This window comes from Nicotiana tabacum, chromosome 11, assembly GCF_000715075.1.
Source record: "Nicotiana tabacum cultivar K326 chromosome 11, ASM71507v2, whole genome shotgun sequence".
NCBI classification, from domain to species: domain Eukaryota; kingdom Viridiplantae; phylum Streptophyta; class Magnoliopsida; order Solanales; family Solanaceae; genus Nicotiana; species Nicotiana tabacum.
Window position 1 is genome coordinate 77,075,507 of NC_134090.1, and position 14,783 is coordinate 77,090,289.

The 14,783-nt window shown below is 39.9% G+C and overlaps 1 protein-coding gene across 1 annotated transcript; it reads left to right on the forward strand.

Moving 5' to 3' along the window:
- The first annotated feature begins 6,000 nt into the window (after nucleotides 1-6,000).
- LOC107764002 (double-stranded RNA-binding protein 2-like) lies at nucleotides 6,001-13,782 on the forward strand. Its single transcript, XM_016582523.2, has 3 exons — nucleotides 6,001-6,597; nucleotides 9,051-9,270; nucleotides 12,379-13,782. Exons 1-3 carry the CDS (start codon nucleotides 6,352-6,354, stop codon nucleotides 13,356-13,358), a joined length of 1,446 nt encoding a protein of 481 aa, XP_016438009.2. The 5' UTR covers nucleotides 6,001-6,351; the 3' UTR covers nucleotides 13,359-13,782.
- The last annotated feature ends 1,001 nt before the right edge of the window (nucleotides 13,783-14,783 follow it).

Here is a 14,783-nt window from a genome sequence, read left to right on the forward strand (position 1 = left end):
TCTAGGACACGTGGTGTCGAGTGAGGGTATTCAGGTGGATCTGAAGAAAATAGAGGTCGTGCAGAGTTAGCCTAGACCATCCTCAGCTATAGAGATCCATAGTTTCCTTGGCTTGGCGGGTTACTACTGCCGTTTTGTTGAGGGGTTTTCATCGATTGCAGCCCCTATGACCAGATTGACCCAGAAGGGTGCTCCGTTCCAGTGGACGGAGGAGTGTGAGGCGAGCTTTCAGAAGCTCAAGACAGCTTTGACTACAGCCCCAATTTTGATACTGCCTACAGGTTCGGGGTCTTATATGGTTTATTGTGACGCCTCGAGGATTGGCCTCAGAGCGGTGTTGATGCAGGACGGTAGGGTGATTGCCTACGCATCCAGATAGTTGAAGATACATGAGAAGAATTACCCTGTCCACGACTTTGAGTTAGCCGCCATTGTTCACACCCTGAAGATCTGGCGCCATTGTTTATACGGGGTTCCTTGTGAGATTTATACTGATCATCGGAGCTTGCAGCACCTGTTCAAGCAAAAGGATCTAAATTTGCACCAGATGAGGTGGTTAGAGTTGTTGAAGTACTATGATATCACTATTTTGTATCACCCGAGCAAGGCCAATGTGGTGGTCGATGCTTTGAGTCACCGGGCGGAGAGTTTGGGGAGTTTGGCTTATTTACCAGCATCAGAGAGGCCTATGGCGATGGATGTTCAGGCCTTAGCCAGCCAGTTTGTGAGATTGGATCTTTCGGAGCCTAGTCGAGTTCTAGCTTGCGTGGTTTCTCAGTTTTCCCTATTTGATTGTATCAGGGAGCGGTAGTATGATGACACTCATTTGCTTGTTCTTAAGGACAAGGTTTAGCACAGTAATGCCAGAGATGTGACTATTGGTGATGATGGGGTATTGAGGATGCAGGGTCGAATTTGTGTAGCCAATGTTGATGGGCTTCGGGAGTTGATTCTGGAGGAGGCCCATAGCTCGCGGTATTCCATTCATCCGGGTGCTGCGAAGATATATCAGGATTTGAGGCAGCACTACTGGTGGAGGCGGATGAAGAAAAGATATAGTTAGATTTGTAGCTCGGTGCCTCAACTGTCAGCAGGTGAAGTATGAGCACCAGAGACTGAGTGGGTTGCTTCAGCAGATAGAGATTCTGGAGTGGAAGTGGGAGATGATCACTATGGACTTTGTAGTTGGGCTCCCACAGACGTTGAGAAAGTTCGATGCTATTTGGGTGATTGTGGATCGGCTGACCAAGTCCGCTCACTTTATTCTTGTATGTACTACTTATTCCTCGGACCGGTTGGCGAAGATCTATATCCGGGAGATTGTTTGTATGCATGGTATTCCAGTTTCCATCATTTCAAATAGAGGTACTCAGTTAACATCACGGTTCTAGAGAGTCGTTCAGCATGAGTTGGGTACTCGAGTGGAGTTGAGTACAACATTTCACCCGCAGATGGACGGACAGTCTGAGCGCACTATTCAGATTCTTAAGGATATGCTCTGTGCGTGTGTGATTAAGTTTTGAGGGTCTTGGGATCAGTTCTTGCCATTGGAGGAGTTTGCCTATAACAACAGCTATCAGTCCAGCATTTAGATGGCACCGTACGAGGCTTTATATGGTAGGCGGTGTAGATCCCCGGTGGGTTGGTTTGAGCCGGGTGAGGCTAGATTATTGGGCATATACTTGGTTTAGAATGCCTTGGAAAAGGTCAAGGTGATTCAAGATAGACTCCGTACAGCCCAGTCCAGACAGAAGATCTATGCGGAACGGAAGATTCATGATGTTTCCTATATGATTGGAGAGCGGGTTCTGCTTCGGGTATCGCCTATGAAGGGCGTTATGAGATTTGGGAAGAATGGAAAGTTGAGTCCAAGGTTTATTGGCCCTTTTAAGATATTGAGGCGTGTTGGGGAGATTGATTATGAGCTTGCCTTACCTCCCAGCTTGGTAGGAGTTCATCCGGTATTTCATGTTTCGATGCTCCGGAGGTATCACGGTGATCCGTCGCACGTGTTAGATTTTAGTTCAGTCTAGTTGGACAAGGATCTATCCTATGTTGAGGAGCCAGTGGCAATATTGGACAGGCAGGTTAGAAAGCTGAGGTCAAAGAACATTGCATCAGTAAAGGTTCAGTGGCGGGGCCAGCCGGTCGAGGAAGCGACCTGGGAGACCGAGCAGAATATGCGCAGCCATTACCCTCATCTATTCCCTACTTCATGTATGTCTCTATGCTCGTTCGAGGACGAACGAATGTTTAAGTGTAGGAGGATGTGACGACCCAGCCAGTCATCTTAAGAATTAACATCCCGATCCACTATTAACTGCTTTACCCGTGTTTATTTCTACTATTTTGATTTGCTGGGATGTTCGGTTTCGAGTTTCGGAGAGTTTTGGGATGCTTAGTCTCTAAATGAGAGCTTAAGTGTTGAAAAGTTGATCGTAGTCGGAACAGTGCGAAGACAACCCCGGAATGGAAATTCGATGGTTCCGTTAGCTTCGTTGGGGGGATTTCGGGCTTAGGGGCGTGTTCAGATTATGTTTTGGAGGTTCGTAGCTAATTTAGGCTTGAAATGCCGAAAGGTCGAATTTTGAAGTTTCCGGTTCGATAGTGAGATTTTGATCCGAGGGTCAGAATGGAATTTTGGAAGTTGGAGTAGCTCCGTAGTATTGAATGTGATGTGTGTGCAAAATTTTAAGTCATTCGAATGAGGTTTGATAGACTTTTTTATCAAAAGCGTATTTTTAGAGTTTTTGGGATTCTTAGGCTTGAATATGATGAAAAATAGGTGTTTTGATGTTGTTTTGAGAGTTCCGAAGGTCAGAACAAGTTTGAATGAAGTTATGGGATATGTTGGTAGGTTTGGTTGAGGTTTCGGGGGCCTCGAGATGATTTTGGATGGTTAACGGAAAGATTTTTGGAATTTGGAGTTGCAGCTTCAGCTGTTTTACTGTCATAACCGCACCTGCGAGTATGGGACCGTAGGTGCGGAGCCGCAGAAGTGGTGGATCAATCGCAGAAGCGAAAATAAAAAGGTTCAGCAAGAGCCGCAGAAGCGGTAGGCTTTCCGCAAGAGTGGTACCACATCTGCGGATGGTGAGTCGCAGATGCGGAATCTGGTTTTAAGTGAGGAGTCACAGATATGACCAGTGTTCCGCAAAAGCGGGACCGCAGATACGGTAACAGCTGGGCAGAAATATGAAATTTCGAGGGTTTAGTTTTGAAAGTTGGAAATTCGATTTGGAGCTCGGGAGAGGGCGATTTTGGGAGGAAATTGAAGAGGAGATCAGTGGGTAACAATTCTTTAACCCTTTCTAGTTATATTCCATCAATCTATAGTTAGTTTCATCATTTAATTTCGGATTGGAGATGAAAATTGGGGAAAAGTTGGAAGAAAGTTCTTAGACCTAAAATTTGACTTTTGATTGGGAATTTGACCTTAGATTTGGATAAATTTGGTATGCTCGTGAGAGTATGAGGATTCTGAAAATATAAATTTTACCCGATTTCAAGACGTGGGCCCTAGGGGTGTTTTGGTCATTTTACCTAATTTCGCGTATTAGCTTAGAATTTAATTGTAAAATCAATTACTTGAAGTGTTATATACATTATGCAAATGAATTGAATAGATTTGGGCCATTTGGAGTCGAGTACTCGTGGCAAGAGCATGGTTTCGAGTTGATTATTGAGCCGATTCGAGGTAAGTGGCTAGTCTAACCTTGTGTGGGGGACCTTCCCCTTAGGATTTGGCATTATTGTTAATTGAATGCCTTGTCCGTGAGGTGACGAGTGCATACTTGTGCTAATTGTTGAGAATCTGGTTTTCATTAAGTAATTACTAGTATGTTTCTTTTTCTGTTTATATTACCTGCATTTAAAGCCTGTTGTTTGCATAGGAAAGCATGTCTAAGTGTTTTAATTGCTTTATTTGCTCAATTGCTCTACCTAAATTCCGTGTTGCATGCTAGGCTAGAATTACTTATTTGCCTTGATATGAAATTGACATTTCTGAATACTTTCCTGATGTTGTTGTGTAATTACATTTGGGACTATGGATGTGGGATTCCGGTAGCTCCCCCGTGTCTGTTTAGTTGGGATTACGGATGTGGGATTCCGGTTGTTGCTGTTGTGTATTTACATTGGGACTGTGGATGTGGTATTCCGGTAGCTCCCCCTTATCTGTTTATTTGGGACTACGGATGTGGGATTCCGGTAGCTCCCCCTTGTCTGTTTATTTGGGATTACGGGGCTGCACCCGGTAGATTTCCCCAGTACTGGGTATTTATATTTGGGACTACGGGTCAGGAATCTGGTAGATCCCCGCGCACTGATAGTTGGACTACGGGACGGGATCTTGGGAGATCTTTCGGATATATATATATGATGGACTTCAGGACGGTATCCTGGAAGGTGCCCGGTTGTTATCTCTGTGTTGAGCTGTATTTCTTTCCCGTGATTTATTTTGTCTCTGTTCTAGTTGTTGTTGTTCTTTCAATTCTATGTTATTTCTTACTGTTGCACTTATTTATACTGTTTTACTTCACACTGTTAACCCTTATATTTTATTTAACCTTGGTAGGGCCCTGACCTTTCTCGTCACTACTCGACCGAGGTTAGGCTTGGCACTTACTAAGTACCGCTGTCGTGTACTCATGCCCTTTCTGCGCATGTTTTTCATGTGCAAATCCAAGTACTTTCACTCTGTCTTATCATCCTTGAGGCGAGGCGCTTCTGTAGAGATTTCGAGGTATATCTGCCGCATCCGCAGACCAAGGAGTCCCTTTCTATCTTTCTATAATAGTATAGCCCTTCAGTATTCCCCTTTTGTTAGACATTTCTGGAGTTGGAGCTTCTTATGTATCTCTTAGCTTGTGATTCATGGGTTTTCGGGTTTTGCGATAGATATATATTGGATTTGAGAGTTATATTTTGTATGCTGAGCGGCACTTTTAAAACGATGTTTTATTACATTATTTCTATTTTAAATTATATTCTTCCGCAAATTGGTTTATCTTCCACGTTTTAGGCTCACCTAGTCGTAGAGACTAGGTGCCGTCATGATGGTTCACGGAGGTCGAACTGGGGTCGTGACAAAGGATCAACTCAATTACACAACTGTCTAAAACCCACGATAGGTGACAAACTATATACCCGTAAAGCAGTACAGTTGAATTTATACATAATTTATAGACAAGTGAATCGATTTGATCCTAAAATGATAAATGAATTAAACAAGAAAGTAAGACTTAGTCTTGAAATCGAAATAAAATAGCAGAAATCTCCGTTTCGGGGGCAATAAGAACAATATTAATAAGTAAGAGGATAAAATAGTATTAAGCTTTTGAGCAAAGTATAGTATTAGCTTGTTAGAAAATTAGTCTCTCTTACAATGGTTGTAGAGTTCACTATTTATAGTTGCACCTAGGGAACAAGGTCCTAGGATCAAGCCCCTCTTTAATGACAATTATGAGGGTCATTGAAGAATGTGTAATGATAGGGAGTGAATGCCAAATTCTTTGTAACGGACCATGTGCTTAGTGCTGTAGAATATTCTCCATTAAATGCTACCGAGTGGCAAATATTTATTTCGCCTTTATGAATACCATTCTCTCCGATAACAAACGAGATCATTGTCTTCGGCCTTGATTGTCTTCTGTCTTCGGCTACACGTGTCGCTTTATCATGTGAGCATTAAATATAAACATATTTTACCCTATACACACGTATGCTCTTAAACTAGATAACTCATACATAACAAATTACGTATTACTATTATTTATAACATTATAGTGTCTCCATGACTACTTTCATAGATAATGGTAGCATTTTTTGTTCATTATTACTCCCTCCGGTCTATAATAAGTGACCAATTTATTTTGGGCACTCCCAGTAATAATACTACAATCATTATCGTAATTTTGTAAAATTAGTTCGTGAATGAAAGAAATGGTCCTCTAAACGGTCAAATTTCATAATTTCTCTACCTTAACAACATGAGAATGCGCGTAGATGAGTAGTCCACACCTGTTCTTTAATGCAAGCCGAAAAAAGAGTTCACTAATTAAATTAAACTCTTTTTTTCCTTTTTTGAAGAAAATCTAGCTGTTTTTCTCTCTGTAGAGGCAAAAATCCTCAGATGTTACTCTCTCTCTCTCCGTAAATCATTACATACACTCCAAGTGTATGTAAATACACCAAAAACCCTAGAGTAACTCTCCGATCGATCTCCATGGCCAGCGAACATGAAAGCCTCCGATTATTCAATTAACTGATTTCAGCTGATTTTTCTTCCATTTACTTTTTGAAGTTTCATTTTTCGTGTTTGCTGGGATTGGTGTGTCGGTTGTTGAAGAAATGTATAAGAACCAGCTACAGGAGCTGGCACAGAGGAGCTGCTTCAACTTGCCGTCCTACACATGTATAAGAGAAGGTCCCGATCACGCGCCGCGGTTCAAGGCGACGGTGAACTTCAACGGCGAGATTTTCGAGAGTCCTAACTACTGCTCCACACTTCGTCAGGCCGAGCACTCCGCCGCTGAGGTTGCACTCAATGCACTCGCTAGTCGTGGTCCTTCTAACTCCCTCGCCGCTAGAATTCTCGTGAGTTAATTTTCAAATTTTAGGGTTTTTCCATAAATGTTTAGGTGTTGCATTTATGGTTTCTATTGGGTTGAGTTTAGCTGTATAAGGAATGCTGATCTTCTATGGTAAGAGGTTGGGTAGAATGGTTAATTCGTCTTTATGAGGCTGTGAGATAGCAGAAATGTTCATAATCATAAGCTTCAATGACTTTGCCATTATTAGCCTAAAAGCAAGCATTGATTGGTAACCTGGAAAACAGTGACTATCATGCCATAACTGGTTAAATTATGTAAAATAAAAATAAAAATTGCCAGTGCATATAATTGAAATCCTGAGTTATCTCCTCTTTTTTCTAGTTGATGTTGTAGGAGAGCTGTGTGTAAGATATTTGGCTGTTGGATTCTCAGCTTCTTATATGGTTGTGAAATTGTGTCTAATGTAATTGACGGATTTAAGTTTGTTTTGAATATGTATTTATTTTCCAGCAACTGTAAAGTCTGCCAAGTTACTCGACTGTTGTGTGACTTGAAGTGTTGAACACTTCTTTTCGGAAGTTCTGGAACTATATGTACATAATGTGCATTTTAGAGTTAAATGTGGATATAGCTAGGACTTCTAAATTTATCAATGCACATTTTAGAATTTGACACATACAATGGCCTATCAATGTGTATCATGTATGACTGTCTGTTCTGTCTCCACTTTCTCCTGTCTAAGTTTACATCAATAGGTTTGGGATAAATCATTTTTAAGCTGTAATATTTTGATATTCTATGACTTGATGCCTCACTCAGGAGGGCTTCCTAGTGATTTCCTAATTATCAGTTATCCACATTCTTTTCGTCAAGATTCATTTCGATAGCTGGAAAGTCTCTCTTGCACATGTCAAACTTAAGCTTACCTTTTAGCTTTAATTGTCAAAAAATGTCAAACTTAAGCATATTTGATGTTTATCTTTAAGTTGGATGTTTAAAAGATTATAATTGAACTATAATAATATCGTAATGATATATGATTTAGGCCTTTGAGACCAAAGTAACATGTGGACTTGGATGCGGAACTCATATTTTGGAAAGTGTATGCTCATATTAGGCGTCTCTTAATGTTGATTGTACTCAGCACATTACAGATGATAGAGTAGGCATTTGCATTATTCTTTTAGGAATAGAAACTGGGGAGTCCGAACAACAGAAGTGGGACTCCTCTAGCGGAAGTGGTGCAATCATAATGATAGAGTATAAGTGAAACGATGAAATTGGTGGTTGAGTAGTTAATATCATTCACAATACTTCATATTGTTGACTTCTGATAAGTGAAGTGGTCCTAGCTAAGTTGGGTACTGTAAAAACAACTGGCATCTTGTGTCTTTTGTGAAATAAGAGAAATAGATAAAGATGGTGAGTTGTTGTCATTTAGTAAGTGCAGTACTTAATATCATGGGAAGAGTTATTGTTCATTAGTATAATGTATTGGTTTTCTCTTCTTTACTAGTTTCCCCGGGCTTGGTCTAGTGGTAACAGCGCTGTGAGTAATGTATGGGTTAGGTGCACATCAAGCCATAGACAAAAGTCTGGTATTTAAGGGGAGAAAGTAGAGGGCTTGGCACATTATCCACCAAGTTGCAAACCTTGCGCCCAAAAGAAGACTTATATTTTGCTTTGTATTGTTAAATCATCTTTGTTGAGAAATTTGTGGTTTGGTGAACATAGCTCCTTTTGTTTAGGGTTTAGGGTTTAGTTCCTTCAGCTTTATCTTCATATCAAAAAAGAAGTTCCTTATGTTTTTATCTTAGAGCTAGACAGGTCTAAGTTTCCCAAACCGATATCTCTAAGAATTACTGCCATAATTAATTCTGTTCAATTTTTTTTTTTAAAAGTATGGAGTTTTTGTCTTGTTGTATTGGTGCATTTTTTATTGGTGCATCAGGGGTTGCTCTGATGGTAAGCAACGTCCACTTCCAACCAAGAGGTTGTGAGTTCGAGTCTCCCCAGGAGCAAGGTGGGAAGTTCTTGGCGGGAAGAATGCCGGGGGTCTATTTGGAAACAGCCTCTCTACCCTAGGGTAGGGGTAAGGTCTGCGTACACACTACCCTCCCCAGAACCCACTAAGTGGGATTATACTGGGTTGTTGTTGTTGTTGTTGTTGTTGTTGTTGTATTGGTGCATTTTTTAGGTATAGATCCTGTAATGTCATAGAGGAGATTAAAACCCCATTTTTACATATGTATAATGTGGCCCATCGATGTCTTTGCGACGGAAACACCTATATATTGGTGTTTGTACTATATAGGGATATGTAAAATTCATCTAGTCATTGGAGATGTAGCTGCCAAGTATTGGCACAAATCTTTCTGCAGGCTCATACTGATGATTGGTTATTTGCTTCATTAGCAAAAAGAAAAAGAAAAACTAATGATTTGTTGTTTGCTATCGTCATGCTTATTTTCTAATTCTGCTATCTACAATTTGCAGGATGAGACGGGGGTATATAAGAATCTACTACAGGAAGTTTCACAAAGAGTAGGAGCATTATTGCCAACATATACAACCTTTAGGTCTGGTGTAGGACACCTTCCCATCTTTACCTGCATAGTAGAATTGGCAGGCGTCACATTTACGGGAGAGCCAGCTAAGAATAAGAAGCAAGCTGAAAAGAATGCAGCAATGACAGCCTGGTCATCTCTGAAACTATGTAAGTTATCTGAATACCTACTGAGCTAATTGATAGTTGCTGGATAAAATTATAACTTCGGAAATCTTATTTCTTTATGAAGAGAGACTCTAAAGGTGTATCGGGGCTTGTGCACCCCCCCACCCCCAAAACCCCATATTTCTCTCTTTGGCCATTTCATGCTTGTGGAGGGAGTAGCCTTCTGCTCTCTACTGTTCAACTCTCAGGATTAGAAATTTTTTCCATCTTTTGTCTTAACATATGTAGAGGCTATGTGTGTCATATTTTGCTTGCGCATGATTACGGAACTAATCTCATCCCCAAACAAGTTGGGGTCGGCTTTATGAATCCTCACTGATCATATTTCTCCATTTAAATTCATCTTAGCCCAACATAACTCAAAAATATGATAATTACTAGAAGTTCTCTATATATTCTATTGGCATAAAAATCTTAGATAGGGTTAAGCTCCTAGAAAGCATAAGTTCTAAAGTAAATGTACTAACATGACTAAAGCATACATCCCCTACTAATTGATATTGCTTATATAGATCTTTTTCATTCGTTGTGCCCTATCTTTTGCTAAATTTGCATGGATTCCAAGAAATTGTAGTTTTTTTAAGACAACTTCCTTCGATATGATTTTAGGTCTATCTCATTCCTTTTTAGCACTTTCATTCTAAGTTGCTCGGACACGGGTGCAGATCTAGATGTCGGGTCCTTCGAGATGTAAATTCTAAGATTCGGGGATATGAATCCTAGTACGGATACGGCTGCGGGATCCGGCTAAAAATAATTCAAAAAATAAAAATGTAAAACTATTTCTAAATTATGAGAAGTTTTGTGGAATACTTACGTATAGATTGTAAAGTGTGAATTTCTTTTTTATTCTTAAGTTGTAGATAAGTAAATGATTGATTTCCTAGATGAGATATGCTATTCTCTTCAAATTTAACCTAGTTTTGATTCTGATTTCGGCAATCAAATTGTATCTCATCTCGAACTTTTTCGTACCTCGTGATCAAAGTACCCAAAATAGTTTGACCAGATCCGGTACGGATGCCATACCCACACCCATACTAGTGTTGTGTCGACACGGGTGCGGTGCCTAAACTGTCGTGTCAGAGCAACTTATCTTTCATTCTCCATGGTTTCATACCCGGGGACCGATGCATTGTGAGGTCAACACAGGACATATCAAATCATCTCAAGCACCTTCTCTCCTTTTATCTTCTATGTCTACTAGTTGCACCTTGTGGCAAATGTGATCATTTTTAATCATGTCTAATCTTGTATGACAAGTTGACAATCCCTACTAGTACGGCACTTAGTGTATGTGCTGTAAATTTTACTGTTGTACTGTTGGTTTCATGAAAGGGTATGTAATGATTTTGTTTGGTTGATTGAAACAAAATGGCTTGATTTTCTGGAGAGAGGTTCAGGGGCTTTTAGTTCGATGATAGTGGAGTGCCTCTGCCGGAAGAACTGCAAGGAAAAGCTTATTCTCAAAAAAAAAAAAAAAAAAAAATCAAGGAGCAGCTGAAGAGTAGATAGGGTGAACAACTGTTGCAAAAGTAGGAGAAAGGAGCAAGAATAAGGGATCACTAAAGAGTGTAGTTAGTGATTAGAGCTAGCAAACAGATGAAATCAGTTGATTTCTATGGATGCTAAAGACATCTAATAGATGACGTTGACTGTCAGTTATGTTTACCTTTGGGAACATTGACCATAAGACAGCCTTCCTAACACATACAAATAGTTAGCTTGAGAAATAGAAAGAAAGATGGAAAGATTGATAGAGAAGACAAAGCCTGGAGAATAAGACTTTTTGGAGTCAACTGAAGCTTTATTTGAGACTCTAACCACAGAAGCTGTATCAAACTTTTGGAAAGGAGAAGTGGAGTCAAACTTGGAGCATGAGTTTTTACTTGAGGCTCATTTTGACTCTTGAAACTTGATCAGTTCTAAATATTACCCCTTCACAGCCCCTTCCCACTAGAAAAGGAAAAACCAAAAAGAAAAAGTGCCTTGCATTGACCAGCAGAAAATGAAACCTGCTGATTTGTCACTTTTCTTGTGCGTGTACCATATCAAGCGTATTGGGACAGTTTTCCTTCCGCAGCATTAGTAGCATCCTTCAGATGAATATTATTGAATCTCCTCATGCTTTACTTGGATTATACTGCATTATGTGTATGGTAGTAAGAAATGGGCTCTGGGGATTGCTATCCATATACTGGAGTGACAACATAATATGGGGGCCCAACATCGGGTAAATCAAGAATTGAAATTGGTCTGGCATTGATACCACGTTAAGAAAAGTAATATGGGCGCCCAAAAGCCATGAGGTGAGGATGGCCTAAGACCATATAAGTAGACCAAATATTTCACATTCTACCCATGTGGGACAACTTAACAGTAGTAATTGAACAGCAGCTGGTGAGGAGGGCAATGACTAGTGACGTGAAGACAGCTTCCCGGATGATAAACCATTAAACAGTCACAAGCACATAACCTCCTGCCTTTTGTTTATTTTCATCGATTGTCACGTAGCAAATCCATATTTGTTTCACAAGCTCCACGGAGTGGCCCTTTACGAAAATGTGATCTCAAGTGCACACGCATGCATGTGTCTTGGTTTTGTCAGGCCATACTTGAAGGTTGAATTGTGAGGCAAGGCTGCCTGTGTGCTTGTCTAAGTAATTGAAAGGATGAAAATATTACCTGCTATGGGACTTTTTTTGAGCTGATTGACTCTCATACTGCCAATTCCTTGCAGCAATGTAGGAGTATTAACTTTTTCAAAGAGTATAATGATGTCAAGTGCAGTTTCAGTGTGATAGTCTAATGTTTGCTTCTATTGTGCTTACAAATGATTATTTGGTCAATTAGGCATGATTTGTTTATTTTTGATGGTAGGGTTTACATAGAATGTTTTCACTGCTGCACATGGATATTTGTCTGAACATTTGTCTTTTCAGAGATATGGCAATGAATTTTCAATTCTGATTTCTCGTTTTTGTTCCTTTTGGTTTTGTTCAGTATCACATTTGATATGCACTTTGATATGTGATAAAAAACTTTAGGTTGTTGGTGAGTGACATGCTTTTACTTTTTTTTTCCATCCAGTGGCACAGCAGTCTGAAAGTTCAGTACCAGATAGAGGTAAAAATGATGAGCAGGAGCATGTAACTGTGGCACGTGCTCTGAGAGAGTATATTTTGAAGGCAAAACTGGCTAAAGTACCATTTCCAATTAAATTTCCAATACCTAATCCCAGACCATCAAGTATACAGCAGCTTCCATCTTCAACATCAAAAATCCTTCCACTAATATGCCCAAGAACTGCTGCTCGCACTAGACCAATCAGTCCATTATGTGTAAAAACTACTTCTCAAAGTCGACCTATTAGCACTACAGGAAGTAATACATCCTTGAGTCCAAGAACAGCACAAGCAATCAGTAGTATTATAAATGAAAGCTTTTCCATGGAGAGCCACAGTGTTCGAGCAGATAAGTTCCCTGTCGTTGGCGCAGCACCATATATTCCTATCAGGCATTTTGGCCCACACCATAGAATGGCGCCTCCAGTGACAATAAGGAATGCAGTTCCTGTTTTCTCCGCACCACAACTTCCGCCACCATCTCAATCTCCAAGGGCAATGAGGCCACCAGGATTCGGAGTGGCACCACCTGTCTGTGTAAGACAGACAGTGCCAGTTTATGCTGCTCCCCCTACACGGTCAGAGGAACTACCGGCGTTAGATCCAGCACTTGAATTAAGGAAACCCCTATTTTCTAGAACTGCACCTGTTCGAGTTGAGGAACAACTGGCTCTAAAGGAACCTGAAATTCAGGTGCATGACTCATCGATTAAAGTAGCTCCATCACCACAATGCCTCTCAGGGGTCCATGTTGAGGAGCGACCAGGCTCTCGAGTCCAACCAGCTCAGCTAGAGAAGCCAACTGATTTTAACATTTTACCAGTTCAAGTTGATCCAGTGGCTTCAAAGAACTCAGCAACGCCAACAGGTGTGACTGGGATTGCAGCTGACAGGAAGCTGCAAGAGTCTGAAGAGATAGAGAAATTGGAACAGCTGAAGATCTGATGTGATCTCGGGAATGGGATGTTCTAAAATGCAGGAACCTTTGATGTAGGCTGGTGTACTGGTACTTATCTTGTACGTCTTTATGTAAGCTTAAATTTTTCAGTTCCTTTTACATTCTATATAGAAGAGTCTCCTGTGGAATAGGTGTAGCTGCCTTTGCCCCCGGTTCTTGAGTTCAAAGCGCAGTACACTGCCAGCAATCCTTGAAACTGCCTCTGGTTATTTGGAGAATGGATATGTAGTTATAATAGAAGTCAACATATGTAAGGTTCTTATCAGAAATTATTTAGTATGAGCAAGTAGTAAGTGTACTTCTCTATCAGATCTTTCCTAGTGTATGCAGGTTCCTACTGGTTAAAAGTCTTAGCTTGTTGCTTCTGTGAAATAGTCTACCGATATAAAATGCAATATGCCTTTCTGCTTTTATCTTTTCCACATTTTTATAGTGAACTAACTTAGCTCTTTACTTTTCTTTTTCTCTTCCTCTTTTCATTTTCATTTTGGTACAACTATAGGATGACAAAATCTGTCATACATTCATTTTAAGTTCCACGAACTAGGCAAACGCGTACTGATTGTGGCTCTAAAGGTGGATAGTTCTCCCATTAAAAGAGTTATTCGTTAAGAAGTGGTGGACAAACTAAAGAATCTAGGTTTATGATTAAAAGTTCAAAAATGATTAGGTTGTTAAAGCACATCTTCTTGATTATTCTGTCTCATTTTGTGACATACACATTCTTCTTTTTGAAAATCATTTAATTTTAGCCTACCATTTTATCTTTGATAATATGACTTATTGAGACCCCTTGATGTCAAAGCTCATTCTTTTATAGAAGAGAGAAAATAAAAAATTATCTTGGACTCTCATCATCAATCATTTAAAATGATGATATTTGTAATTTGCATATATTTGACAAATATGTTAATTTTTTTTTAACTTTCTTAAAACTCTTTGTGCAATCGAACGTCTTTACATAAAATAAGACGAAGAATACACTATTAATAATTAAATGTTGTTAGAAAATATTTTCTTCACTACAAGATTAATAACTATCATTTCAAGTGCGTACTCGACCGTAGATGCAACCGAGTACAAGTAAATTTTTCTGGATGCTTTTAGCATTTAAACATAAAAAAAAACGGGAGAGTTTCTGAGTGTTTCAAACGGGGGCTAAGATTGGGCATTGGGCAGATCTTAGTGTATCCAGATATCTTGAGAGAGATATAGGGTCGAAACAAGAAAGAAACGGGAGGGTTTCTGAGTGTTTCAAACGGGGGCTAAGATTGGGCATTGGGCAGATCTTAGTGTGGCATAAGAGCGACTTGTGTTCTTTGCCAAAGTGGAGTTGTGATCGGATTGTAATCATAGTCAGATTCCTTTTATTATACTGTAAATAATATAAAGCTTGGGATTTTCCCGTATTT